Source organism: Sinocyclocheilus grahami, unplaced genomic scaffold, assembly GCF_001515645.1.
Source record: "Sinocyclocheilus grahami isolate Dianchi unplaced genomic scaffold, SAMN03320097.WGS_v1.1 scaffold61.1, whole genome shotgun sequence".
NCBI lineage: Eukaryota > Metazoa > Chordata > Actinopteri > Cypriniformes > Cyprinidae > Sinocyclocheilus > Sinocyclocheilus grahami.
This window is the reverse complement of record NW_015505240.1, coordinates 1475913-1502253: the sequence shown is the minus strand read 5'-3', so window position 1 is coordinate 1502253 and position 26341 is coordinate 1475913. Positions and strand designations below refer to the sequence as shown.

General features: G+C 35.3%; 1 protein-coding gene across 3 annotated transcripts in view; it reads right to left on the bottom strand.

Annotated features, from left to right (window-relative positions):
- Positions 1 to 26341, bottom strand: part of LOC107584553 (E3 ubiquitin-protein ligase NEDD4-like) — a 73133-nt gene that overhangs the window by 5573 nt on the left and 41219 nt on the right. For all 3 annotated transcript variants that reach the window (XM_016271221.1, XM_016271222.1, XM_016271220.1), the window contains 12 exons: positions 23434 to 23495; positions 22786 to 22888; positions 20787 to 20947; positions 20422 to 20557; positions 20042 to 20227; positions 18372 to 18452; positions 8969 to 9166; positions 6859 to 6936; positions 3754 to 3808; positions 1753 to 1811; positions 1031 to 1096; positions 474 to 703 (listed from right to left, as the gene is read on the bottom strand). In XM_016271221.1, coding sequence (XP_016126707.1) covers positions 474 to 703; positions 1031 to 1096; positions 1753 to 1811; positions 3754 to 3808; positions 6859 to 6936; positions 8969 to 9166; positions 18372 to 18452; positions 20042 to 20227; positions 20422 to 20557; positions 20787 to 20947; positions 22786 to 22888; positions 23434 to 23495 — 1415 coding nt within the window. The remainder of the gene's footprint in view (positions 1 to 473; positions 704 to 1030; positions 1097 to 1752; positions 1812 to 3753; positions 3809 to 6858; positions 6937 to 8968; positions 9167 to 18371; positions 18453 to 20041; positions 20228 to 20421; positions 20558 to 20786; positions 20948 to 22785; positions 22889 to 23433; positions 23496 to 26341) is intronic.

Sequence of the window (26341 nt, the reverse complement as noted above, 5' to 3'; positions counted from 1 at the left end):
CTCTCGCGCTGCACGACTGAGCTGCGTTTAGCAGGTGTGCGACAATGCTGCTGTGCGGCAGAGATAAGGACTGTTTGAAACTCTTTTTTTCCACTAAAACTTTGATGTGCATCGTCTCAGTTTAATACGTGAACATAATAAAAGATGTGATCGCAAAACAATCAGGAAAATTTTAAGTTATAACATGTAAATAGGCTATATATAGTCGCCAGTGGCGACCTCAGCAAAAACTTAACTCGCAAATGAATATTTTTGGTTGCAAATGGACGCGACCTTTTTAGTCGCAGTCTGGAGCCCTGAAGTCTGACGTGCTAGTAAAGCCTCTGGGATGCACACTAAAAGGGGATACGGATAAGAGGCGAGAAGTGGAGGTGGGTGGTTCAGGATTTATGTGCCAGTTTGAGCAAATCTGCCAAAGAAGTTCAAACTTGACAAAACACAAAACTGTAGTGTACAAACACATAGATACTTACGTGGCCGAGTACTCAAACAGCCCATAATAAGGGTTAAACATCTCCTTGGAGAGCAGGAAGAACCATTCTCTGGCCACGCCACCATAGTCGAGGCCTTTCTCCGATTCAAACTCGATCCACAGTCGGGCCTTCAGACTGTCGGGTCTCTTCATGGACATGATTCGTCTGTACGACTCCTCCAAGATGTTATTCCTGTGCAGTTTCATCTCAAAACGGTTCGGAATATCTGCCTGTGGGGGAGAGAGAGATTCGAGTAACATACAGATGCATCCTGGAATTTATGATATTTGGATGATTAAAATCACAAAATAATAACCTGAAGCTCACGGTTAGTGACTAACATTTAAATGTAATATGAAGGCTTGAAACAATCACAGCAGTGTAAAGGAATGCGTTTCTGTCGTATGAAGAACAATTTAACATCCAATTAAAAAAAAAAGAAGAAAAAATCACTCCTCGACAGGGATTTCACACAGAATAAATTAGAGTGTCTAGGAATACAGTATGTGACAGGAAAGAGCTCACTGTAATGTCTCTGAAAATGCTTAGTTTCTTACCGGTTTCTTTAACTTCTTTCTGAAGTAGTCATACTTCTGCTTGAATTCTCTGGAATACGGCACCGCCTAAGAGAAGACAAATAAATAAACAAATTAATACAATAAAACTAAAACTAAAACTGAAACTTGATCAGTGGGGGGACTTGTACCAATGGACAAGCAAGAAGGCAAACATGAGTTTGGAAATAATTAGAAATGTTTTCAAAAGAACATCAACACACACACACACACACACACACACACACACACAGTATTTTTTTAAACGAATAAAACATTTAAACAAAAAAATGGCCTCTATTTTGCATTGTGACATAGCTTTTTAATTTTATTCTATTGTAAAAACAAGTAATTTTTATGTTGTAATACCTCTAATTTAATCAGTAAAAAAAAAGAAAAGGATTCTATAAAATTTTTAACTGTAATGCAATAAAAATTTCAATATTGCAGTAATGAGGATCATTGTGAAAAATGAGAATTATTTCTTATTACTATTAATAATAATACTAATAGTAAAACAATCAAAACTAAAAATTAGCCATTAAAAAAATTGTAATTTTGCATTTTAATTGTAGGTGTAATCGTAAGTATTTTTTTCTCCTACTCCTGACAAATCTCCTTGTATTCTCTACCAATTTTTTTTTATAACAAAAAGCCACAAGTGTTATAGGAGAACAGAGACAGAACAATAGAAAGACTGTGATGGAGAATAAAAGTACACTCACAGGTCCAGTTATGGCGGGACTCTGGAGGCGAGGGTCTTCCCACTGCGTTTTTTTGGTGTCTGATGGAGAGAAGAGGAATTTTATAAGCCTCACATTTACAGAAAACTAGCTGCCCTTTTAAAAGAAATTTGTTAATTTAACAAACTTTCAATGTGGTGGTTCAACATAAATCAGTGTAGACACCACTGGACCTGGCAAACACTTGATGTCATTTGTGAATGTGTGGAGCTGACAAACAAAACAGGTGTACAGGTGCATCTCAATAAATTAGAATGTCATGGAAAAGTTCATTTATTTCAGTAATTCAACTCAAATTGTGAAACTCGTATATTAAATAAATTCAATGCACACAGACTGAAGTAGTTTAAGTCTTTGGTTCTTTTAATTGTGATGATTTTGGCTCACATTTAACAAAAACCCACCAATTCACTATCTCAACAAATTAGAATACTTCATAAGACCAATAAAAAAAATTTTTTAGTGAATTGTTGGCCTTCTGGAAAGTATGTTAATTTACTGTACATGTACTCAATACTTGGTAGGGGCTCCTTTTGCATGATCCTTGTGAAGTTCACTCAAATTCTTGAATCGATTTTGCTGGACAATCCTCCTAAGGCTGCGGTTCTCTCAGTCGGTTGTGCATATTTTTCTTCCACACTTTTTCCGTCCACTCAACTTTCTGTTAACATGCTTGGATACAGCACTCTGTGAACAGTCATCTTCTTTGGCAATGAATGTTTGTGGCTTACCCTCCTTGTGAAGGGTGTCAATGATTGTCTTCTGGACAACTGTCAGATCAGCAGTCTTCCCCATGATTGTGTAGCCTAGTGAACCAAACTGAGAGACCATTTTGAAGGCTCAGGAAACCTTTGCAGGTGTTTTGAGTTGATTAGCTGATTGGTATGCCACCATTTTCTAATTGGTTGAGATAGTGAATTGGTGGGTTTTTGTTAAATGTGAGCCAAAATCATCACAATTAAAAGAACCAAAGACTTAAACTACTTCAGTCTGTGTGCACTGAATTTATTTAATACACGAGTTTCACAATTTGAGTTGAATTACTGAAATAAATGAACTTTTCCATGACATTCTAATTTATTGAGATGCACCTGTATATCGACCACAGCAGCAGACTCAGCAGTGCTTGAACACACCCGTGTTGTGACGGACACCGAGGGCATGTCCGAGTTTAATGATGCATGAGTAAAATGATCTCCCAACTAAGTATTACCTTAAACATCTAAATGGATATTGATCACACAGCACAGAATAAAGTTACTGAGACAAAACAACAAATAGGAACTTGAGAGCATATCTGTGAATGGAACCTGCATTAGTGTTTGTGTAAAACAGAAGGCAGCTGGATTATAGTTCCCAAGAGTAGACTGCAAAACTATGCTGGATTCCATCTCATTTTGGCCAAATTTTAAAGCAGAGTTTCAAACTCCAAAATTGAATAAAAACTTCTACCCAGTATTACAGTACGTTTACAGTGATGTAAAGACATTCAAAATAAAAAAAATAAAAAAAGAGAAGTTTTATTGTTAAAAACTATCGCTGTCAATAGCATAAAATAATTGTAATTTCTGACCATATAAAGCAGAACGAAATGTTGAATTTTGTGTTTTATTTTAAATAGATTTCAAAATATATTCAAAATGAAAACAGTTCTTTTAAACCATGTATAAAACTTAATTGCTGCCAAAAGTATAAAATATTTAGAATACTTTGGAAAGGAAAATGAAAAGTAATTTTAGACCATAAATATTAGTGTATGTGTTAAATATAATATTTTTAATAACTTAAAGTGATAGTTCACCCCAAAATGAAACCTGTATGAGATTCTTTCATCTGTTGAACAAAAGAAGAAAAAAATTCATGCAGGTTTGGAACAACAAACATTTTTGGATAAACATGCCTTTAAGTTAACATGTTAGCTTAAGGTTTAAATTTTGCACTCAAATGTGTCTGCTTATTTTGTCAATAAATGAGTGTCCTTACTATGGTCGATGTAAAAGGTTCTCCCGTCTGCGTGCACTCGTTCCTCCCACCCAGGCTGCGGAGATTCAGAGAAAAAGAGTGACATTAAGATCAGACGAACCCACCAGACCTGATACACCACTGATACATCAACACAACAACTGAAACAGATAATGTGACGGGAGGAAGGAACAGAAACATATGACGATTCCTCGGTTCAGTGTGGGAGAGCTTCCACGACAGAGTTCCACTAGCATGCAGAAGAGACATCATTTATTCACTCTCACTCTGACACACACACACACACACACACGCATTCACACACTTCCCCTCTTTTGAGAGCGGAGACCCCCGAGAGCTGCAAACCCACGTCGATACCAACATCACAAGAAACCGTCAGGCCTGACAAAAATCACAGCCAGGGATACACATCCAAACAGGCCAACAATTCATAACCCACGACATCAAGGTAAGCTGTTTGATGACCCACACATGGGATCCGGAGAGGGGACAAGACCTTCGTTTACGAATGAGAGACTCTGAGCCAGCACTGAAGACAAGCGCTCACGTGCTGAATGGGCATCAACCAAAACTGGCATCGAATGAAGCACAGGATGCACACTGTGCAGGTGTGGAGGATGCAGAGAAGAGGAAGGATGACGGATGGATAAATGATAATCAACACAACCAGATACGAGATACGTGCAGGGGGAAATATAAAGAGAGAAAAATGGAGACAGACAGGACAAACAGAGCTCAAAAGATGGGTTCTGGAAGTAAAAATCCAGTTTAGGGTTGTATTGATGTGTATCTTTTAAAACACACACCTACCAAGAGTTCTGCAATTGTAAAGTAATGATATATGCTTATGTAAATACTTCAGTTTGTTGTAATTTTTGGTGGGTCACAACCCAAAACCCTATATTTTGTTGAAAATCCTTCTGCCACTTATTCAGCATTTGGCCTAGTTATTAATCCATGTGTTAGGCAGATAAATTATACTTTTCTTGCCATTTATGCATTTTAAAAATAAAATAAAATAAAATAGGTAGGTAGGTACTACATTCGGCCACTGGTACAAGCTGAGAATCACTGATTTTAATGTATTATATTAACCACAAATTACCACAGAAATGGGTAATCAGTCAGGCTAGCAGAAACTACATAACATTAGCTATTTACCATTTTAATTAATGTAGCACTAGACCATAAAAGATAATGACAATAAAATAATTGAAAAGGACACAAAACCCAGATTACTTGTATTATTTACATTGATTCATGAGAACAGTTCATTCATTTCCTCATAGGCGCACAAGTTTTAAAAAAAGTTTTTTACCTCTTTTTCCTGATTAACAAATATTTTTTGCTTTTGAAACCGATGTTATGATTTATCTTGTTGGTTTGGTTTAAAGCTTAAAACTTAATATTCTGATATCCCTATGAAGCTAGTTCATGCATTCATGACCTCTAGACTGGACTATTGTAATGCACTGCTAGGTGATTGTCCTGCATCTTCAATAAACAAGCTACAGGTAGTCCAAAATGCAGCGGCTAGAGTCTAAAAATATGATCATATTACCCCAATTTTACAGTCTCTGCACTGGCTACCTATTAAGTTCCATATCAGTTACAAAATATTATTACTTGCCTACAAGGCCCTTAATGGTTTAGCTCCTGCGTACCTAACTAGTCTTCTACCACACACCACCAGCTTGTGAGACAGAGCTACAGTCAATGCAGTGGGAATCATTTATACAGAGTTTTTAAAAAGAAGAAAAATCATATACAAAACGTGTGAATGTACCAGTTGTTACTGTTAACTAAAACTACTAATATCAATTTAAATAAAGATTCAATAAAATAAAATATAAATATTAGATTATAAACTTAAACGAAAATTAGTGATGTTGCTTTGGCAACTAACTGAAACAAGTTAAAGTACTACAATTCTTAGACATTTGATATAAGAGTGTGTAATAAAAAAATCTCTGTTTTGAAATCACAGAAATGCTACTTTTAAATTTACTTGCATGGCATTTTCAACATTACATGAAAACAAGCACGAAAATAGATGTTTATTAGATTAGTCCCTGTTTGCTGGCACGTATTTCCACTGAAAACCTGAGAAGAGAAGGTGTGATTACCAAACACTGGCATCTAAATAGCTTTCCTAGGTGGAAAAAAAACTCCTCACAATCTCATCATACTGTATGAGATACTGCAACAGCAACAGCATTTGTGCTACAGTATCACCAGGGATGCATTATTCCTTGGGTTCAAAAATTAATTTTAATTTGACTTTTTTTTTTTACTGCTCATAAATATAAATATTACTTGAAAACATATTTTTGTCAATATATAAACATGATTATTTATTATTTAGAATATGGGAATATTTAGAATATTTTTGCACCCTTGTGAGGTTCTTCTGATAAGCCAGACTCTGAAGTGAAATGAGGTGACAACACAAAACGTCATTCGCTTCTCCTATTTCCATTTAAATTGAGTACATTTCACGTATTGCCACATGGAGTTCCGTAGGGAAAAAAAAAGAACATTGTTAATACACAGATAAACTTTGCTACACAAGTCACAACAGCTTTTCTTTAGCAAATCCTTTTATATCTGGATACAATCCTGCATATTGCTGTTATTGTAAATTGTATTGTGTTGCATTTCCTTATAAAGTTACCAGCCAACCAGCGAGCACTGCATTTACTTGCCAAAGGCAATTTTGGCTCTTATCAAGTGTTCATTTTGGACTAGATTTTATTACTGTTCTTGGACAAATTTCATTATAGGTATAAAAAAAAAAACAAAGATCTCAGATGAGCTAATCCACTGTCAAATTTTTGTAGCATTGTTCGTTTACAACAGCTTGAGGACATCAACAAAGAAATCCACAAAACGCCACAGCCAAATTCCTGCTGTTGTGTTATTAGTTACGGTTTTCCCATTCAATTGTCAGACTTAATCCTATTTTTTGCTTTGCAGATTGAATTCGTTTCGCGGTTCTCGTATGACATCGCTGTGTCACAACACAAGGACACATGTCACACAAGGCTGTTGAAAGAGCTGGGATTTGTGGGTAATATTGCTCAGCACCACTCTGTTTATACTCACAGGAAGTGGGCCGAGGTCGCCAGGGTCCAGGGATGCTTTTGTCCTCATGTGAACGGGATACTTTAAGCGAGGATCTTCCTGAAAAGAGAAAAAGAGAAAGAGAGAGAGAGGTTGAGACATGCTCAAATTTTCCCAGAAGGCTTTATCCTCGTTTAGCAGTAAATTGCATTTGCTGTCTGCTGCCAAAATGCAGTTCTTCTGACAATAAGGAAGTAATACTGGAATGATTGTGTTTCTTTTTCGTCTCATGGGGAGATTATGCAGTAATTACACATGGTGAACTTTTTAGTCTTCTCTGTGGACATTTCAAAAGCACAAGCAGGATTTAATGAAGACATACTTTGTAAACCACAACGTACTATTATAAGCAATCGTGCAAAGAAGAGAAAATCAATTTGTTTTCATCGTAAACCTGTCCAATTACAAACAACCTCAAAAGAGGATGCAAAACATTTGACACAGAAATGGACAAAGGCGAGCCTGTGCTGAGGGAAATTAGGGCACAGGAGAGAAGCTGCAGATCCTCTGTCAGACACCAGGTGGCACACTGATTCTCAGCGTATCAGGTCTGCATCACCCGGGGCCTCCCTCCAGCTATGGGGCACTGAAGTGTGCAATTATGAGCAAGACTGTGTGTGTTGGTGTGTGCGTATCTGTGAAAGTCTTTTTTCCCCAAATACCTTTCACGCATCTTAACGTAGGCAAAAGAGAAACATTTAAAATATCAGATCTTACTTGTAAACATTTGAGAAAATGGCAACCACTAAATGTATTATTATTACTGATTATTTTTATTATTATTATTTTAATAAATTAGAAGTTTGCTTTGGAGACAGCATTATTTTAGTATACATGATATACTATTATAGTTTTTGGTAATGTTTTGAATTTTTTAAATATTTTCTGTTTATATTTAAATTGTAGTTTAGTTTTAAGTGTAGTATGTGTATATATATATATACAGTGGGTACGGAAAGTATTCAGACCCCCTTAAATTTTTCAGTCTTTGTTATATTGCAGCCATTTGCTAAACTCATTTAAGTTATTTTTTTTTTCCTCATTAATGTACACACAACACCCCATATTGACAGAAAAACACAGAATTGTTGACATTTTTGCAGATTTATTAAAAAAGAAAAACTGAAATATCACATGGTCCTAAGTATTCAGACCCTTTGCTGTGACACTCATATATTTAACTCAGGTGCTGTCCATTTCTTCTGATCATCCTTGAGATGGTTCTACACCTTCATTTGAGTCCAGCTGTGTGTGATTATACTGATTGGACTTGATTAGAAAAGCCACACACCTGTCTATATAAGACCTTACAACTCACAGTGCATGTCAGAGCAAATGAGAATCACGAGGTCAAAGGAACTGCCTGAAGTTGCCAAAGCTATTCTCATTTATTATTGATTTAGTTTTATAATTGTATATATAAATATAATTTTTTATGTTTATTTAATTTTTTATTTTATTTAAAGTAAAAAGAGTTATTTTAACAACCCTAATTGGAGACACATTTGAGAAATACATAATGTTGTGCAAATTATACACATTGTAAAGTAATTATAGCATTAAGCAATAAAAATAATCATTAGACTACAACAATAAAAATTGCACAATTCATTATGCACATTCATTATGCACAATAAAATAAAATAAAATAAAATATTCTTTGAAAACTCTACAGCAGAGAGCAGACAGTGCAGGTGAAGCCAACCAGTCAAGCTCCAGGTTAAACAACTGACGGTATTTGTATCATAGTAAACAAATGCTTAATGATAGCAGCTGCATATAAACCATAGTTATGTCAGCAAATGGAACTGCAGCACTGTTCCAAAACCTAAAAAGCTGCCATGCTCCAGCATCTCAAAACAGTACACTTACAACTATTATGATTACAACAGAGTCTGCCATTACATGCTACTAAGCCTGATTTATAATTAGGTAAAGCTATATATAAATAATTTATAGTGAACATTTCATCTTTTTCACTCACGGCCATCTTGCATTTTTTTTCCTGAAAGGTCATTACAAAGCATTCTGGGATTGCCCTCACCATGAACTTCACTAGGTTTGGAAGAGATTTCGTGAGTGTTTGTCTTACCCATGTGGTGGTTCTGCTGTTGTGGTCGATGAAGAACGGCCGTCCATTGGGTGCTATTCTCATTTCCCATCCAGGGAGCAGGAAGCTCTGGTTTGCTTTATGCTGGGATTTGGGTGAGCTGTAGGGAGAGGGCTGCGGGGACTGAGGGTTGGAAAACGTGTCCTTTACTGCTCGCCGTATCTGGGCGTTATTGGCTCCCTGCAAAAAGGAAACAGAGCCAATAATAATTATTTCCCTGTTTGTCGGACTCTATTATTTAGTTTTATAGCTCTTGTGTGTAATTTGAATTTTGTGTAAGAAAGACTTTTAAGAATGGGAAATGTCAAAAAATTGAAAAGATTTGGAAAACGCAGTCCGTGTTAATGAGGCGGCACGCTGTTATTTAATCCTGCTAAATTTTTAATTAGATCACACAACTCAGGAGGATTTCACCTCTGGCCGTCTTTCTCTCTCTTTTTTTTTTCTTTCCCAAAAACAAATGTTTCCCATTCTACACTTTAATTAAAAGTCACATGGCCCTGTGCGACCCTGATCATTTATAAATACAACCCAGTATTTCTTTATGTAAACCTTCATCATTATTTCATGGAAGTTAAAATGATTACAAATGTCATTAAACTTTCAATTCCATACGATCAAGCAATTATTGAAAATCTACAAATGATTTTAACAGATGTTATAAAATGATTAAAAGCTTGCTTTAATGCACAACACTTTTGCTGCTACTGAGGTGTGATACGGGTACGGTTAGGGACAGGTTTGGGTAGGTTTAAGGGTTGGTTAAAGGTTTAAGGGTAGTGTAAAGGGGTCAGTTTGAATACTATAAGTATTATAATTGTTTATTTATGATTCAAGGAATATCCTATTTAATGATAAACTGAAGAATATTACACTAATGTGAGTGTCGAGGCAATAAAAACATTTTTTGCACCAAAATTACAATCTGTTATGTCTTTAGTAAGCATTTAGCTAAACTTAACCAGCCACCATTTACACAACCCTTGTTACAGCAGCTAAAAATCCAATGGCCATAAAGATACTAAATGATTAATAATCGTTAGAAACATTTACAAATGATGAATGGTTTCCACTTTAGATTGGCTACTGCAAAAACATGAACAAATGATTAATAAAGATGTGTGAATAGGGTAAATTCAGGTCTTTCGGGATGCTTTTTGCCATTGAGATGACTGCTCAAAGGTATTAATGATTAGTAAACATTTGCAAATAATGAATAGTTTCCACTTTAGATTGGGTACTGAAAAAACATGAACAAATAATGAATACATTATTTATTAAGATGTATAAATAGAGGTCTACACAACAAACAAAGACCAACGAATGAATATCATATTAACTGAAAGTTTACTGACATTTGTAAGCATTTCAATTTACATTCAATAATCATATGCTAATCATTAGGTTCATTAGTAAACATTAATAAGAACATTATCTCATATTTCTAGCTATGCAAGTAAACTAACCAATGATCTGTTAAGCATTATATCATGTTTGTTAATGATTTATAAATGAAAGTTATTATAAAGTGTTAAATATTTTTACATTACTTTCAAAGCAGGCGCTTTACAGAAATCCCTCATCCTTCATTTTATTCTTCCTCACATACTTCTCAGCTACTAATCCAGCTCAAACTTTTGTGAATCATTTTAGCCATATTATTTAGTGTTTTAAAAACTTTATACTTAAGAATATATATATTTTTTAATTTGTAAAAGCAAACCGTAAAAACATCAGTTCCACAAGTCTACAGCATCATAAATAATATTATATATTCAATATTCTATTAACATAAAGAGTAGAGGAATATTAGTAAAGTTAATATATATTATATTACAAATAAGTCTACAGCATTACCCATACTTGGAATTAGTGCTCTGCATTTAACCCATCCAAAGTGCACACACACAGCAGTGAACACACACACACACCGTGAACACACACCCGGAGCAGTGGGCAGCCATTTTTTTGCTGCGTAGTGCAGGTGGGGGTTCGGTGCCTTGCTCAAGGGCACCTCAGTCGTGGTATTGAAGGTGGGAGAGAGCGCTGTACATTCACTCCCCCCACCTACAACCCCTGCCGGTACGAGACTCGAACCCACAACCTTTGGGTTACGAGTCCGACTCTCTAACCTTTAGGCCACGACTTCCCCCATATATTATATTATATTATATTAAAAATCCAAAAGTATTAACAGTATTATTTTTAAATATTCAAACTACTTGAGTGCAGATAATGATTAACAGTAAAATTTTGTATGACACATCATAAAATGGTAGTATAAGAAAATCAAAACAGATTGTCTGTTGGTCCTGTGAGGATCTGTCACTATATATCAAGCTGTACGATACAATGTCAAATGCATAACTGAGAGAAAACCCTCTTCTTGTGCAAGCAATCGTCAAGAATTGTTTTCCCTGTACCAAGATCAGATACAAGATATCTCTTTCTTTTTATTTCACTACTAGCTTCCTCTATAGCAACCTCATAAACCCTTCCGTCATCACCTTTCTGTGACACTATCAGCAAATGTTTCAAGTGGCGAGTGATGCTTCGGTTAAGAGATGCGCTGAAGCCATAGTTCTGTTTAAAATATCAAGCTCAAGCTATGACAGAAAGAATCAAGAAGGACAGAAGACGGATTTTAATCAATACCACACCAGACAGCGCCATGCATTTTTTGTTAGCTACAAGGTCTACACCGAAGTGTGTGGCTGTAATTAGCAATTATTGCTATGAGAGAGAACACAAGACATTTATTCCCCAACATCTGCAGATTAGCCACAAGAGCTATTGTTTATACCATTAGCAAAGTCATTCTTCACAGCAGAGGCCATTAGCTCTGGCTGAGGTCAGGCGTCGCAGATAAAATTGTTTGCAATTTTCAAAGGAATATTCTGGATTAAATTACAATTTGAGCTCTACAAACACCATATGTGGCCTGTTGTCGATTACCACTGGAAAGAATTTGCAAAACAAACAGTAAAAACAGTACTTACACAAGTCTAAAGCATCACAAATAAATAACATAATATGTAAAAATAATAATAATAAATAAAATAAAATCATGTCATAACATTAATCAAAAGCATGTTATGGGAAAAAATTTAGTAGGTATATACGGATATATTTCAAAACAATATACTATAAAATCAAAATAAGAAGTAGGTTTAAGATCTGACATGGATTTAGAGCAAGAGAACAGAAGGAAACTATGAAGTCATGGCTGTTTGAGAGGTTAAACTACTTTTTGGCAATGGTGACACTTTGGCACGTTTCACGATAAGCAAAAGGACAGCTGCCCCAACCCAAATTTTATGAGGCGTCAACTGATACGAATGTACAAAGTGGGGGTAGAAGCCCTGTTCCCTTCATGCACACGTAAATGTTGATGAGCATATTAAAACTTCATACACACAACAGCTGCTCAATTCAACTTTGAGAAGATTTCAACATCACAAATAAAGTCTAAACTTTTGTAAGTCTGTGGGATGATTACAAACACAGTACATCTCAAGAAGTGTTTTTTTTTGTATCGTCAAAGTCTCATCTTATCTTGAATAAATTTACAAAATTTATAAAACAAACGAAAAATGCAAAATTGACATTCTGACAGTATATACTATTCCCATTATGTGCATTATGTGCACCCCTATTTGAAGAAAAACAAAAAGATTGACGAAACCCATGGCAAAAATATAAGCAAATTGGGCTGTGGAAAAATGTCTTTACTTTTAATTCTCTTTATTAAAAATTTACAAAAACCTATCATTTCATTGAAATAAAATGAAAGAAAAAAAGTGAAATACATTTTTTTTCTCCAAAAAGTAAGACAAAATCAGTGAAACGCCTTTAAATTCTTAAGATTGAAAATCTAACTAAACTATTTAAATATTGCATGGTAGAAATCATTTCATTTTGTGAGACAAAATGACCATGGAGTGATATGAGAGACAAAACTAGCACCGCTATGTAGGAACTTGCCTGACCAAGTAAGCAAATATACATTTTAATATTTCAAGGGGTCAAGCGATTAGTCAACAGAAGAGACAGACGGCTGCACGTGAGTGTCCTGCGTAATACTTGGTTATAGATCTGCTGTTGGAATTATTACTTGCTGCTAAGAAGGAATATTTCGTTTTCTGCCTATTTCTACGTTATATTTTTGTTTGCGTTTGTATTTTTGATTGCACTTTCTGGTAATTATAATAACTGCCCTCGGCTAAGAAGGAGCGCGTGTAATTTAATTGCTCCCTTCCTGCGTTGAAGTGCGAACTGTAGTTTCGATTGGAGGAATTGCCCTGCTATAGACTATTGGCTGTGCTAATTAGAAGGCGGCCACAGCTGTTTTCACTTTAGTGTCTTAGACTGTGTATTTATCTGATGTCTGTGCGCTGACGCGGAAGCATCAGCGGAAGCGTTCAGGCCTCCTTGTGTGAAGACCAACGAGGGTAAAGACCTGCGACTTCACCGAGCAACGAAATCGCCAAGGCACTTAAGTATATTTTTGCTCTTCCCTGTACACACTCTCCTTTTCTGTCCTCTCTTTCCCACCTCTATCATGTGCTTCCAAACCATTCCGGTTGTCTCTCGACGACGCTCTACGGTCACACGCAGAAGGCAACGCAATGTTGCTAACCTGCATCCTATCTCTACATCCTCTACTGCACCTCTTTCTTTCTCTATGGGTCTCTGGAATTGTCAGTCAGCTGTCAACAAAGCAGACTTCATTTCTTCTTTTTCTTTAAACCCCACACTTAGCATATTGGGCTTGACTGAGACCTGGATTCGTCCAGAAGACTCAGCAACCCCAGCTGCTCTCTCTAACAATTTCTCTTTCTCTCATACCCCCCGTCAGGTTGGCCGGGGTGGGGGCACTGGTCTGCTCATTTCTAACAATTGGAAATACTCAACCCAATCTCCCCTATGCAATTACAACTCATTTGAATCTCATGTGATCACTATAACAGCTCCCGTAAAACTCCAGGTTGTGGTAATTTACCGCCCTCCTGGGCAAATTCTATCCACCTTCCTAGAAGAGCTGGATGGGCTGCTGTCCTCATTCCCGGAGGATGGCAGTCCACTTTTAGTCTTTGGCGACTTCAACATTCATCTGGACAAGCCTTATGCTACAGACTTCCATTCACTCCTTGCTTCATTTGATCTCAAACGACTTACCACCACAAGCACGCACAAATCTGGCAACCAACTTGACTTAATTTACACACGCAGTTGTACTGCAGACAATATTCTGGTCAAACCCCTATAGAAGTCTGAGATCCGCTAGTGAGCGACGCCTCGTGGTACCATCACAGAGAGGCTCAAAATCACTTTCCAGAACATTCTCATTCACCACTCCTGGCTGGTGGAACGATCTTCCCACCCCTATCCGGAATGCTGAATCCCTGACAATTTTCAAGCGACAGCTGAAAACTCATCTCTTTCGAAGCTTGTACTTATTTGAACAATGTCTAAGAACTTGGTATTACAACCACTTCTTGTGTCTGTTTGCCTCTCTTAAGAAGAATCGCTTTATGTATCCCCCAATTGTAAGTCGCTTTGGATAAAAGCGTCTGCTAAATGACTAAATGTAATGTAAATGTTTTAACAGTCATTAAGCAAAAATACCGGATCTCATAATGCCATAATGTGCAAAAAAAAATTGGTATATTGATATCTGGTTAGTAGATGATCATTTAATTAATTGTTGGTCATACTGTAACTGTGAAATACTAAAAAATGAATTTAACAAAGAACCCTTTGAGTATTGCAAAAATCTGTAGGTATTTTCAAGAACGTATGGCTGTTTGGACATTTTCTATCAAAAACGCTTTATAAAACAAAAACAAGTTTGCTGGCAGCTGCAAGAGAACAAAATAATGACTGAGCAGCACAAAGCGGAAATAACAGGATTTTTTTTTCTTCTTTTACTGTGCATCGAAGTGAATTCAATTAACTTGAACTGAAAGGTCTGGAGCAGATGGGTCACTTGACTGAATAGTTTTTTTGGGAAATCAGACTTTCATATTAAAACTGATCCATGCATAATGCAAGGGCTACAACCAATCATTTGCCTCAGCTGTTCATACCTAAAAGAAGCCAGTGGCAGTGTGCATAGAATGGGATTCTAATTTCCTAGTTCAACCAACTGTGTGTGGATATTGTGATTATATTACACTGCACTGTCACAATGGAAACAAAACAGGTGTGAAACCCGGTTTCAAATTGACACTTGTCTAGCACCAAATGTGATGAAAAACTGGCTTTGTCAATTGCATGAATGATAAACTGAATCTCACTTATGTAAATGACACGATTCAAATCAAAGACACTCAAACTGAAGGAAACTTGAGCTTTGCGCAAACAACTATTACCTCAGAGGTTTATCTAGAAGCAATCTTTTTTTCTTCAGAACTGCACGTGTCATCACATATAATAAAAATTCCTCACATTAAGTCAACACATTGAAAATATGAGGAAAGCAAAGACTGGCATTGTTGTCACTAATTTGCAGGGGAAAACAAACAAAGCAAAATATGGTACAAATGACAAAGTACAAATGTCAAAAAAACAATGTTAATATATACAGTGGGGCAAATAAGTATTTGATACACTGCCATAGAATATTCATAGTCTATATAAGATCCGAAATTCTAATATCTATTATTATCTATACAATTTTAACAGACGATTTCAGAAGGATCATGTGAAACTGAAGACTGCTGAAAATTCAGCTTTGATCACAGGAATTCATTACATTTTAAAATATTAAAATAGAGAAGTTTTTTTTTAAATCATAATAATAGTATAGTATTTTAAATCATAATAGTGCTAAACAAAATTACTGTTTTTAGTGTATATAAAAAATGGTTAATTTAAATTATTTAAAAAAGTATACATTTATAAATTTAAATTAATAACATAATAATAAATTAAATTATATTATATTAATATATTATAATACAATTAATAATAATAATAATAATACATTAAATTAATTTCAAATAACAATAATTAATACTTTTAATTATCTTAATAAAGGGAAAATTAATGAATGAATTAACTCACAATATCTTACATCAATACCACATTAAAGAACTGTTGTAAAATGAAAAAAGTGAAATGAGAGGTGCCATCTACAAAGAACACTCCTAATAAAAATTGATACATTTAATTAAAACAAATTATGAATTTATAAATATAAATTAAATTATCAAAAGTAATAAAAATGTAATTATATTAATAATAATGAATATACTTAATCACATCTCTGTAAACACAAACACTAAATAAATAAAAGAAAGAAGGAGAAGAACCAAGAACACAGGAGAGCACAAATGTACAACATGTGGATATTACCATGATGTCCTCAACGCCTGTGACCGTTTGTGCTCTTGTTCGTCGGGGCTGGGAGCTCTGCTGGACAATAACAGCTGCTTTTAGATGGGGCAGGCAATCGCCCTGTTTTGGGCCAGTGGGAGAGGGGAAATGAGGGCAAATGGAAGGACAGGTTCAGCCAGAAAGCAGAACGACGAGTAGATTGGGGAAGTGATTTTAGGGTAGTTTTTGTTATTTTAGGTGATTTTTGATGGCTGAAGGGGGTGATTTTGTGAGAACTATTTAAAGCGGATTCAGGCAGATGAGGAAAAGCATTTTTTTTCCAGTGTAAAGGAAATGTTACTTCAAAGCTTCAAAGTTCAAGAATGTTGTACGAAAGTGTGGAGTTAAAAGATTAATATGACTACTTTATAATCAAACTATTCAGGTGGACAGACTTTAGACATTTAAGACTGCTCTTTAAAATTATCCCAGGCATCAGGAGATGCTTATAGCAGAAGAATGAGCTTCCAGAGTGATTCACAAGTAAATCAGGGTCTGAGAGAGATATAACACTTAAATAAAAAAATGTGTATGACTTACTTTGTTCAGAGGAACAGAAAGGAAAATATTGTGAAGAGCGAAAAAAGTAAAAGTAGCACCTATGAACTATATTCCAAGTCTAAATTAAATGCAATTTACAGTATTTGTTTGTGTGACAGACTTAAACAGTTAAATTTTTTTTTAAATTAATACTTTTCAGACAGCATGCTTTAAAGGGGTCATATGCTGATGCTAAAAAGAACATTATTTTGTGTATTTGGTGTAATGAAATGGCTATTTAAAGCGGATTCAGGCGGATGAGGAAAAGCATTTTTTTTCCAGTGTAAAGGAAATGTTACTTCAAAGCTTCAAAGTTCAAGAATGTTGTACGAAAGTGTGGAGTTAAAAGATTAATATGACTACTTTATATTCAAACTATTCAGGTGGACAGACTTTAGACATTTAAGACTGCTCTTTAAAATGATCCCAGGCATCAGGAGATGCTTATAGCAGAAGAATGAGCTTCCAGAGTGATTCTCAAGTAAATCAGGGTCTGAGAGAGATATAACACTTAAATAAAAAATGTGTATGACTTACTTTCTTCAGAGGAACAGAAAGGAAAATATTGTGAAGAGCGAAAAAAGTAAAAGTAACACCTATGAACTTTATTACAAGTCTAAATGAAATACAATTTACAGTATTTGCTTGTGTGACAGACTTGCACTACAGTAAAAAAAAAAAAAAAATAATTTTATAATAACACTAATTTGGTCATTTTCATGATATAATGTTTAACAGATCAGTCAAATATTAATAAATGATATATATATATATAAAAATTCATGTGTATGTGCAAGCATTGTGTTTTTTTTTTATTATTATTTTTACCTTTTGATTCTTATTCAACAGATATAGTAGAAAGAGGACGGATGTTATGAGTAAGATATGGAAAACGTGGTCAGGATAATGCTCCAAGCCAGATTTGAACCTGTGCCACCTATATGAGCATCAAGGCACAACGTGTCAGTAGTGACAAGGCTCCAAAGTTTGTTAAAGTCAACATGAAAGATTTATTTGCAACCCATTTAAAAAAAAAATTTCCATCTGGAATTGACTGGGAGGGAAAATAAGAGACAAACATGTTTTTCTCTTTGAAAATTCATAGAATTGTTTTTGGAATGAATCAGAATTAATAAATAATTTACAATACAATCAGGAATGTGTTTTAATGAAGTAAACATGGTCGATTTTTTATTTCATGTTGACTTTAAAGCATTGTATAAAGTGTTACCGAAGATTCCTATTGTCGCATTCATGGCATTCCCAAAAGCAGCCAAGATGTTCATTAGAGACAACAGGAACATTCTGAAATCAGGTGAACTTTCGAATGTGTTAGGGAGTTTATAGCTCTTGATTTGACGCTGAAAGAGTGAAAAACTGTATCATACTGAGAGTCAGTGAGTGAGTGAAAAAAAACACCACATGCAGAGTGAAGGAGAGGTGAGGAGGAGAAAAGCAGATGTACCGTCGGTGTGGGAGGTTGAGCTTGATCACTGACTCCATCAGTCATACTAGAGGAGCGCAGCCGAGAGGAAAGATGACTCTGCTGGAGTGAGAGAAAGAGATAAAAAAGGCATTAGGCATGGTTATAAATAAATAAAGACATAAATATCTAACATCTTTCGGAGTAGTCATTTTCTAAGTGGTCCTCTGAACTGAATTCAGCCAAGTCATAAAAAAAAAAAAAAAAAGGTCAGATAAACAAAAATGAGATTTTTTTGCCTTAGCTGAATCTGTAGTTTATGCCCCGAAAAGAAAACCTTTAATATTTCTTTAAAATCATTTAAATAGTATAATATTGAATAATATGCATGTTTCGTTTACAAACTCTGCTTTTTTTGTCAGATGGGATGACGTGAATAAATTCATACACAAAGTTCAGTAATGCGCAAAGCTATCATAAAAAATTAAACACTAATTTCATATTTAATTTAATTTCATATTTCATGACTTAATATTTAATGCTATTTTTATTTTATTTTTTACAACCTCTGCTTTCAAGTTTTTTTGTTGGTTTTTTTCATTTCGGATGTGAAGTGACGATCAAATTCATACACAAAGTTCAGTAGTGTCCAAAGCCGTCTGAATTCATCTAAACTCACATGTGCCATTCAGTATTGAATGATAGATGAGTGAGTGATCAAGCGATTTCAAACACATATGCATCAATGTGTATATACAGTAATCCTCTGGCGCTTATGTATCAGCTACGCTTTGTGAATTCAACACTGTGGCAGATGTCATGATAGGCATCATCCGAAGCAACATTTTCAGTTTATACCTCTCTAGGCCCCTTGCTTTTATTAAACATTTCGTCTAATTTGACTATACTTTCAGCCACAAAAAGAGAGTGTAGCAACTTCAGCTTTGTTTAACACAATTACAAATAGAAACAGATCAGAAGTCTGAGCCTATTCCAGACAGTTTTTCATCTAGCCATGTAGACTACATTGTCTGAACAAATGAGCAATGTATTATCCAGTTTCATTACTTGCAAATACCACAAAAGTCACTCAGTCCAAAACATTGAATTTTAAAAACAATTCAGTCTTAAGTGTAGAGTGAACAAAGATTTTTCCAACTGAGTGGCTCCTTCCTGCAGAAGCTCACAGAGGACCCCTGCGCTGCATCCACAGTGACTCACTGAGTGATTCAGCGTGAGTGTACAGAGGTGCACGTGTGTGGAGTCAGCTATTCGTTTTGACACTCTTAATAATACAATTTTACTCACCATTTCAAGAATTTCACACACAATACCCTTATGTAGAATAAAAAAAAAGAGCAATATCACTTGAGTAGCTGTGCTGATATAGAGCCATACTGCACTGCCTCTTCTCATTCCAGCTGCATTTACTCAGTGCAACTTATAACAATCAAGTGAAAGATATAACACCAACATCACTTCCAGAATCACAACAAAATGTGATTATTTAAAAGGGGGGGCATTCTTTTTTATACCCACTGTATGTATTTATATATGTGTATTTACAACCCACTATAATTTTACAAATTCTACTGTTGTTGTGCCATAGAATGTAGCTGTTTATTTATTTATTTACTTTCCTCTCTCTCTCATTCTCTCTCTGGCCCTTTGAACATGGATGACAGCAGATTTAAAACTTTGTTCTCTCTTACCACAGCAGAGCTGGGTCCTGGGATTTCTCCATTCACGTCTGGAGTGAGAGACAATCTAAGGCTGATTTCATCTGAGAATTCTGGAGTGCTGGAGAGGGGCATCGCCAGAGAGGAGGGTCCGGTCAGAGAATGGTTTAGACCATCCGCCATTAAAGTTGGGTCCTCCTCTGATATGGGTTCCCATGACTGGAAAAGGAAGGATATGCATGAGACCCTAACATAACATTGCTTTTATTAACACTAAATATGTAAAAACATTGGATAATCTTTACATTTTTAACCACAGTGAGATACTTTATTTAGAACCAAAAGCTTTTCACAGAAAGGATGATGCTATCTAGCTCACGTCATAGCTGCAGAGATCAGAGTGAAATACTAACGTCGTCTATTTCCCTGATGTCCAGCTGCTCATTTTCCAGGTCTTCACTAATATGCCGTCGAGAGCGGAAAACTCTGTGGGCTTCCTGGTTAATATGCCGTAAGTGATTATCATTTTCCGTTTCTGAAACCACATCCCTAAAACAAAGATAGGGAGAAAAAGCATGTTCCACACATATCAGAGTCTGGTACGGTTGTCAGAAAATCATGATAAATTCAAAATAACGGCGCATTAACTAGTCATTTGCAGACGAATCTACAAGATAACTTTTTATGTCAGTTACATCAATATTCTGATTTGAGTTTTTCAGTGTTTTTGCTCATTTTTACATGTGCTCTTTGATAAATGACAAAAGAGGTCACATACACACTACTGGGCCTCTTCCACTGTGTGGTGCGGTTGTTGTGGTTGACATAGTATGTCCGTCCCAGGTTATCGACCTTCTCTTCCCAGGCAGGAGGCAGTGGAGGCAGGAGCTGCTGAGGTCTCTGTGAACCTGGATCCGTGGAGTCTGTCACCTCCCAGCCCTGAGAAGAACAAAGTGAGAGACAGAAGAGTAAGTGAGAGTGAGACAGTCTTCAAAATTTTAGTATATTAGCACCAAAAATGATCATTGCAAAAAATCTAGGGACAAGGTTATTTTCAAGAACAAAAGTCGAAAGTCTCAGTTTTTTTCAAATGTTAAATTCTTTCTCCTATTCGATCTTAATACGTTATGATTAGTATTGCAGCTGCTATGGCACGGCACTCTCCCTAGCAGAGGAAAAAAAGAAAAAATTCAAACCAAACTGAAAACTGAACAGTGGGAATAAAAGTCAGAGAACAGGAAGCCATGAAAGGTAAAAGAAGGAAATGCCAGACAGTCAAATGGTTCAAGCCAAATGGCATACTTTAAACGAAAAATGCCAGGTAGTCTGTGGGGATGAGGATGAATAGACACTAAAATCACTGAAAAGAAGGAGTTAAAGCAAGAAAGGAGACATTTAAGTGTCTCTTCATTCTGGATAGAAAACATTTCAAGACATCTTTCAGTTATCTGCCATGTTCTATAATATTGGAGTATACTGTATCTACTATAATGTTGGTCCACATCTACGTACATGTTCCGACAACTGCAAATCCATGTACATTATTTTTTTTTTCTAAAATAAAAGGCAAGTTTCAGTTATAGTTTTCATCTTTCAAAACATGTTCTGTAATTTAGATGCCACTGTGCTTATTATTTATTTCATGTCATATTCATACATTTTTGTCCATTTATGAGTGAGTTGATGATTTGGTAGATAAATCTGATTGTCTGAATCAATGTACTACATTAAAAAACATTGTTTGTGCATTAATATCTCGTCATATTTTTCAACATTTTCTTATCTTATAACTAGGGCTGTCAATCAATTAAAATATTTAATCACGATTAATTGCATGATTGTCATGAGTTAACTCGTGATTAATCGCAACTTAATCGCACATTTTTATCCGTTTTAAATGTAACTTAAATTAATACCTTTTAAGTTTTTAATACTCTAATCAAAATGGGCATGGACAAATATGGATGCTTTATGCAAATGTATGTTTATTATTAGTGAAACCATACTCAACAGAGTATAAAGAATTCAGATACAGGTTTTCCCAAAAACTAAGTTCTTTAAATTTTTAAGAAATTGAATTAAAAGTCAAAAGTATCAATTATAATATAAATTTTTATAATGCATTATCTTCTTATCGATCTATCAGTTCACATTTACAACTGCATGTTTGCTGGATAAACACATGGGTGGATGTCTGCATTGGTCTGAACAAAAACAGCAGAGGGGCTTGATGAAAATGCAAATTCATTCTCTGGCAACAGATGGCGCTGTCGGAATGGCAGAAATAGAGCGGTTTCTCCGACTGTAAACAAAGCAGCACAGCAGCTGACTTTGAAACATTCAGCGCTCATATTTATTCAATGAAGTCATTGCTTTTTGAAGTTAAATCATCAGATTAAGCCATATTGCAGTTCTTGTCTTTCCCTCCCCAAATTTAAGACCTCTTGAAATCATAATTAAGACTTTCTTGTACCATTTAAGACTTTTTATGGTCTTAAATTATACAACTAAATTTAAGACCTCTTAAGACTTTTTAAGGACCCGCGGAAACCCTGAAACAGAAAATATGACCTGCATTAAATAGCACGTTAATAAAAGTAGTGCCATTAAAATTAATTTGCGTTAATGCGTTAATTTTGACAGCCCTACTTATAACCTTTACTGTTGAAAGTAAAATTCTAACAATTAACTTTTTTTTTTTTTGAGTTGAGACATTCAAAAGAGCGAGAGAGACATATAGATATACAAGAATGTTTCTGCGAATGGGTTGGTTTTACCTCAGCTTCTTCCCTCATCTCGCTGCTTTCCTCCTCATGCCCTCCGTCCTTTGGCAGGTAGGCCATCTTCAGCCTCAGGCAGCCTTTCACCCGAGACTTATGACTACAGGACATAAAAGCATGTCATCACACAAGTCATCATAGAGCATAGTAAAAACAGTATTTTTTTAACACATTATTTTGTATTCTTTCTAAGCCCTTAATTACAAGGAATTTAATTGTTTGAATAATTGTTTGAAATTATTTTAATCTTTTAAGAGCCCCAATATTTTTCCAATAAACTAAACAGTTTTAAAAAAGAGGGGACTATCTCTGGTTGAGAATCACTGTATAGTGAAGTATAGTTTATAGTGAAGTAGAGTCAAGGATAACATTCAAATATAGCAAAGTACAGTCCACATGCATTAACTGTTCCTGTGTAAAATCTTTGGCCGTAACTATAACCACAGAACATTAAGGGGATTCACAGCCAGGTGTTCACATTTCATTCCGAAAGAACTGACAAACCTCAAATGTGCTGTATTGTATAAAACGCCCAGTCCTCTGAATAAGGTCAAAGTGCAAAACCAACACATCACCCTGTTGTAACTTTAAAAATAACCGCTAATGTTCCTTTACTGTGTTTGTGAAAGCTGCATGACCACTGACCTTCTTGGACGCAGGAGAAAGTCTTTAAACGTGTACGGCCGCTCCATTGCAGGGTCCTCTGTCTATACACCAACAAAACAACACAGAAAATTAACAAACATGAATCAAATCTGGGCCAATCTCAGTTCAAACTTACAAAGCATTAATATGTAACAGTCCCAGCTTGTTTGGGGGTGGAGAACGAGAGATATAGACCCTTGGATGACGCCCAGCTGTCTTATGTAACACTGTTCTCCTGTTACATTTACACTGCCCACAGGTTGGATATTCACGGCTGGTCATTAGTGGCTACAATCTGATGGAAATGGATGGAATTGACACTTCTGCCAGTGCCCGAAACCAAAACTATGTGAGGAAAGATGGGAGGCCCTGAAGGAAAACGGGCGAGTTTTCCTGTTTGGCAAGTCTAGATCAAATAGGAGGTGAAAAAGCATTCAGACTTCAAAACCAGTCAAACCAAAAATCCACAAGGTAGCTTAATCAATAAACAAATTTCTAAGGAAATATAAATCCATATATACACGTCTGATCCAACTATAGGAAACCACTTTTAAATATTCAGCAATAAGAGTAGGCAGAAAAGGAGCGCGTGGTCTGGACTGTAACCACGCAGAACTGAACAGTAGATATGTAGGCGGCCACAAGGAAAACAGACTAGACTCTGTGTGTGCGAGCCTAAATATGCAATCCAGCAAAGAAATCTCACTTTGCCACTGGAAATAGTTTCAATAAAAACAAGAGTTGTTCCATTCCTAAATGTTCAGGAAAACAATATCTTGTTCAAAACAAATAAACTGGAACAAAATACCATATTGAAAATCAAAGATTTTGTCAAGCACAAAACATGCCAACAACTATCTTCTTTGAGACGCTGTGTTGTTTGGACTATTTTGAAGCAATAAGGTATTAAAAGCTATGCTATATTGTGATTTATTGTAATATTATTACTGTACTAGACTATTTTGTATAAAACATTCAAAATATATTTTAAAATATTTATATTATTTTTCAAACAAAAATATTCTGTTTTTGAAAAATAATATTTTCAAATTAAATTATAATAAATATATAACTTACAAATGCATTACATATATTTTAGAGCATAGAATAAAATCATATTTTAAAACAAATTGAAATTGAAATTCAATTTTTTTGTAAAAAAAAACATTTATATTTTTCCAACACATGCATACATTTTGAGTTTGACTCTATAATGTTTAAACTAATAAACATTTAAAAAATAAATATATTTTACAACATTTATCTTATTTTTTAAAAACAAAATGTATTTAGAATTTAAAATCACATTTATATTTTATTTTTCACATATATAAATCATTTATATTCTTTTACTACTCTTGTTTTGTCCACTGCCTTTGTTGCACTGCTCTCTTTTTTGTGGACAGACTAAAGTCATTTCTAAGTCTTACACATATACATAAATGTGTTAAAGAGATCAGAAAGTAAACACTGAAAAATCAGGGACACCAAGATTGTAAAGTACCACATTGTGAGAAGCACTGTACTAGAAGATATACAGTTGATGACATATAAACCTAGCCTTTGTTAGGGTTAAAATCAATTGGTGGTGTTCATCGATTAGCTAAATGGTCAAGTATTCCACATCATATCATGAATTTTCACATGAATGGAATGCTGAACTGACCAAGCATTACTGCATTATTCAATAATGTTGTGGTAAGGGTTAAACTGGGCCACCTGGAAGCATGTCCCTTTTTTGACAGAGTGATTTTTTAAATTTGGGATAGCCCTCTCAGTAGCGGCCTGTGTGTTTACATTCCAAGCAATTCCCTTTCCAGTCGTACAGGGATATGGGGCCCGTTCTTCCTACGTCGCTTATTACATCCGAGATGAAATGTCACATCCAAGATGATATAATCACACTAATCAGGTTCTGGCTAATTCGGTTCTTCGAAAGCACCTGTTGTTGATGATTAGTATGGCTGGATTGAGTTATCTGAGATAATTGCGCGTTCATGGGTTGGTTTAAAAGGGGCTATGTATCGATGCTCGCAACCACGATCAGCAATGCAGCAATTGGCTGGCGGCAAGACAGCAACGTAATGACATCATATAATTAAAAAAAGACACCTGACAAAAAACTTGACAAATTTTTGGACTTTTATAAGGAAACAGCCAAGCGAACAAAACTACATAAATGTTAAAATAGATAAACGAAATGTGCACTGTTTTTATTTTAATTTTAATTTTTTACATGATTCTCAATTATTTATATTCACGATTTCTAATATTTGTACAGGCTTTACATTTTTATTTCAATGTAATAATTAGCAATTAATTTAATTTTATATTTGAACAGATTTGTAACGTGACAGCATTAATTAAAGTTTCTTAAGGGTCAGGATCATGTTATCTGCATCTCCTGCGCTACATCAAGCCACTCCCATAATAGCGGTCATCACTCAAATTAATGCATGGCTCAAATTAGCATGTGTGTAAGACTCCAATACAATTATAAAGTAGGGCTGGACCAGAATATTCGATTATTCGAATACTCGTTCGGTGGGTTGGCATTCGATTTTCAATTTTGAGATTCGAATATTATTTTAATTTTTTTCTCTCGAACACCTGGCATCCTCCGTGAAACGGTTCTCATTCACGCTTGAATATGAATCGCCCATGAGTGAACGTCATGAACGTCATGATTCAGTTCATCTGGAAGAGAAGACAAAAATGCCGAAGACCTCAGCTGTGTGGGAGCACTTTAAATTGACTGAGGACAAGACAAAGGCAGTGTGTCAAATAGGCGATTTGAAACTGGCCTATACGGTGGCCGAAAAGTGCAAAGCAAATCACAATTCTGAAAACAAAATAACAAATTACAAACGCAAATGCAAGTCTAAAAAACAAAATAACAATTCAGAAA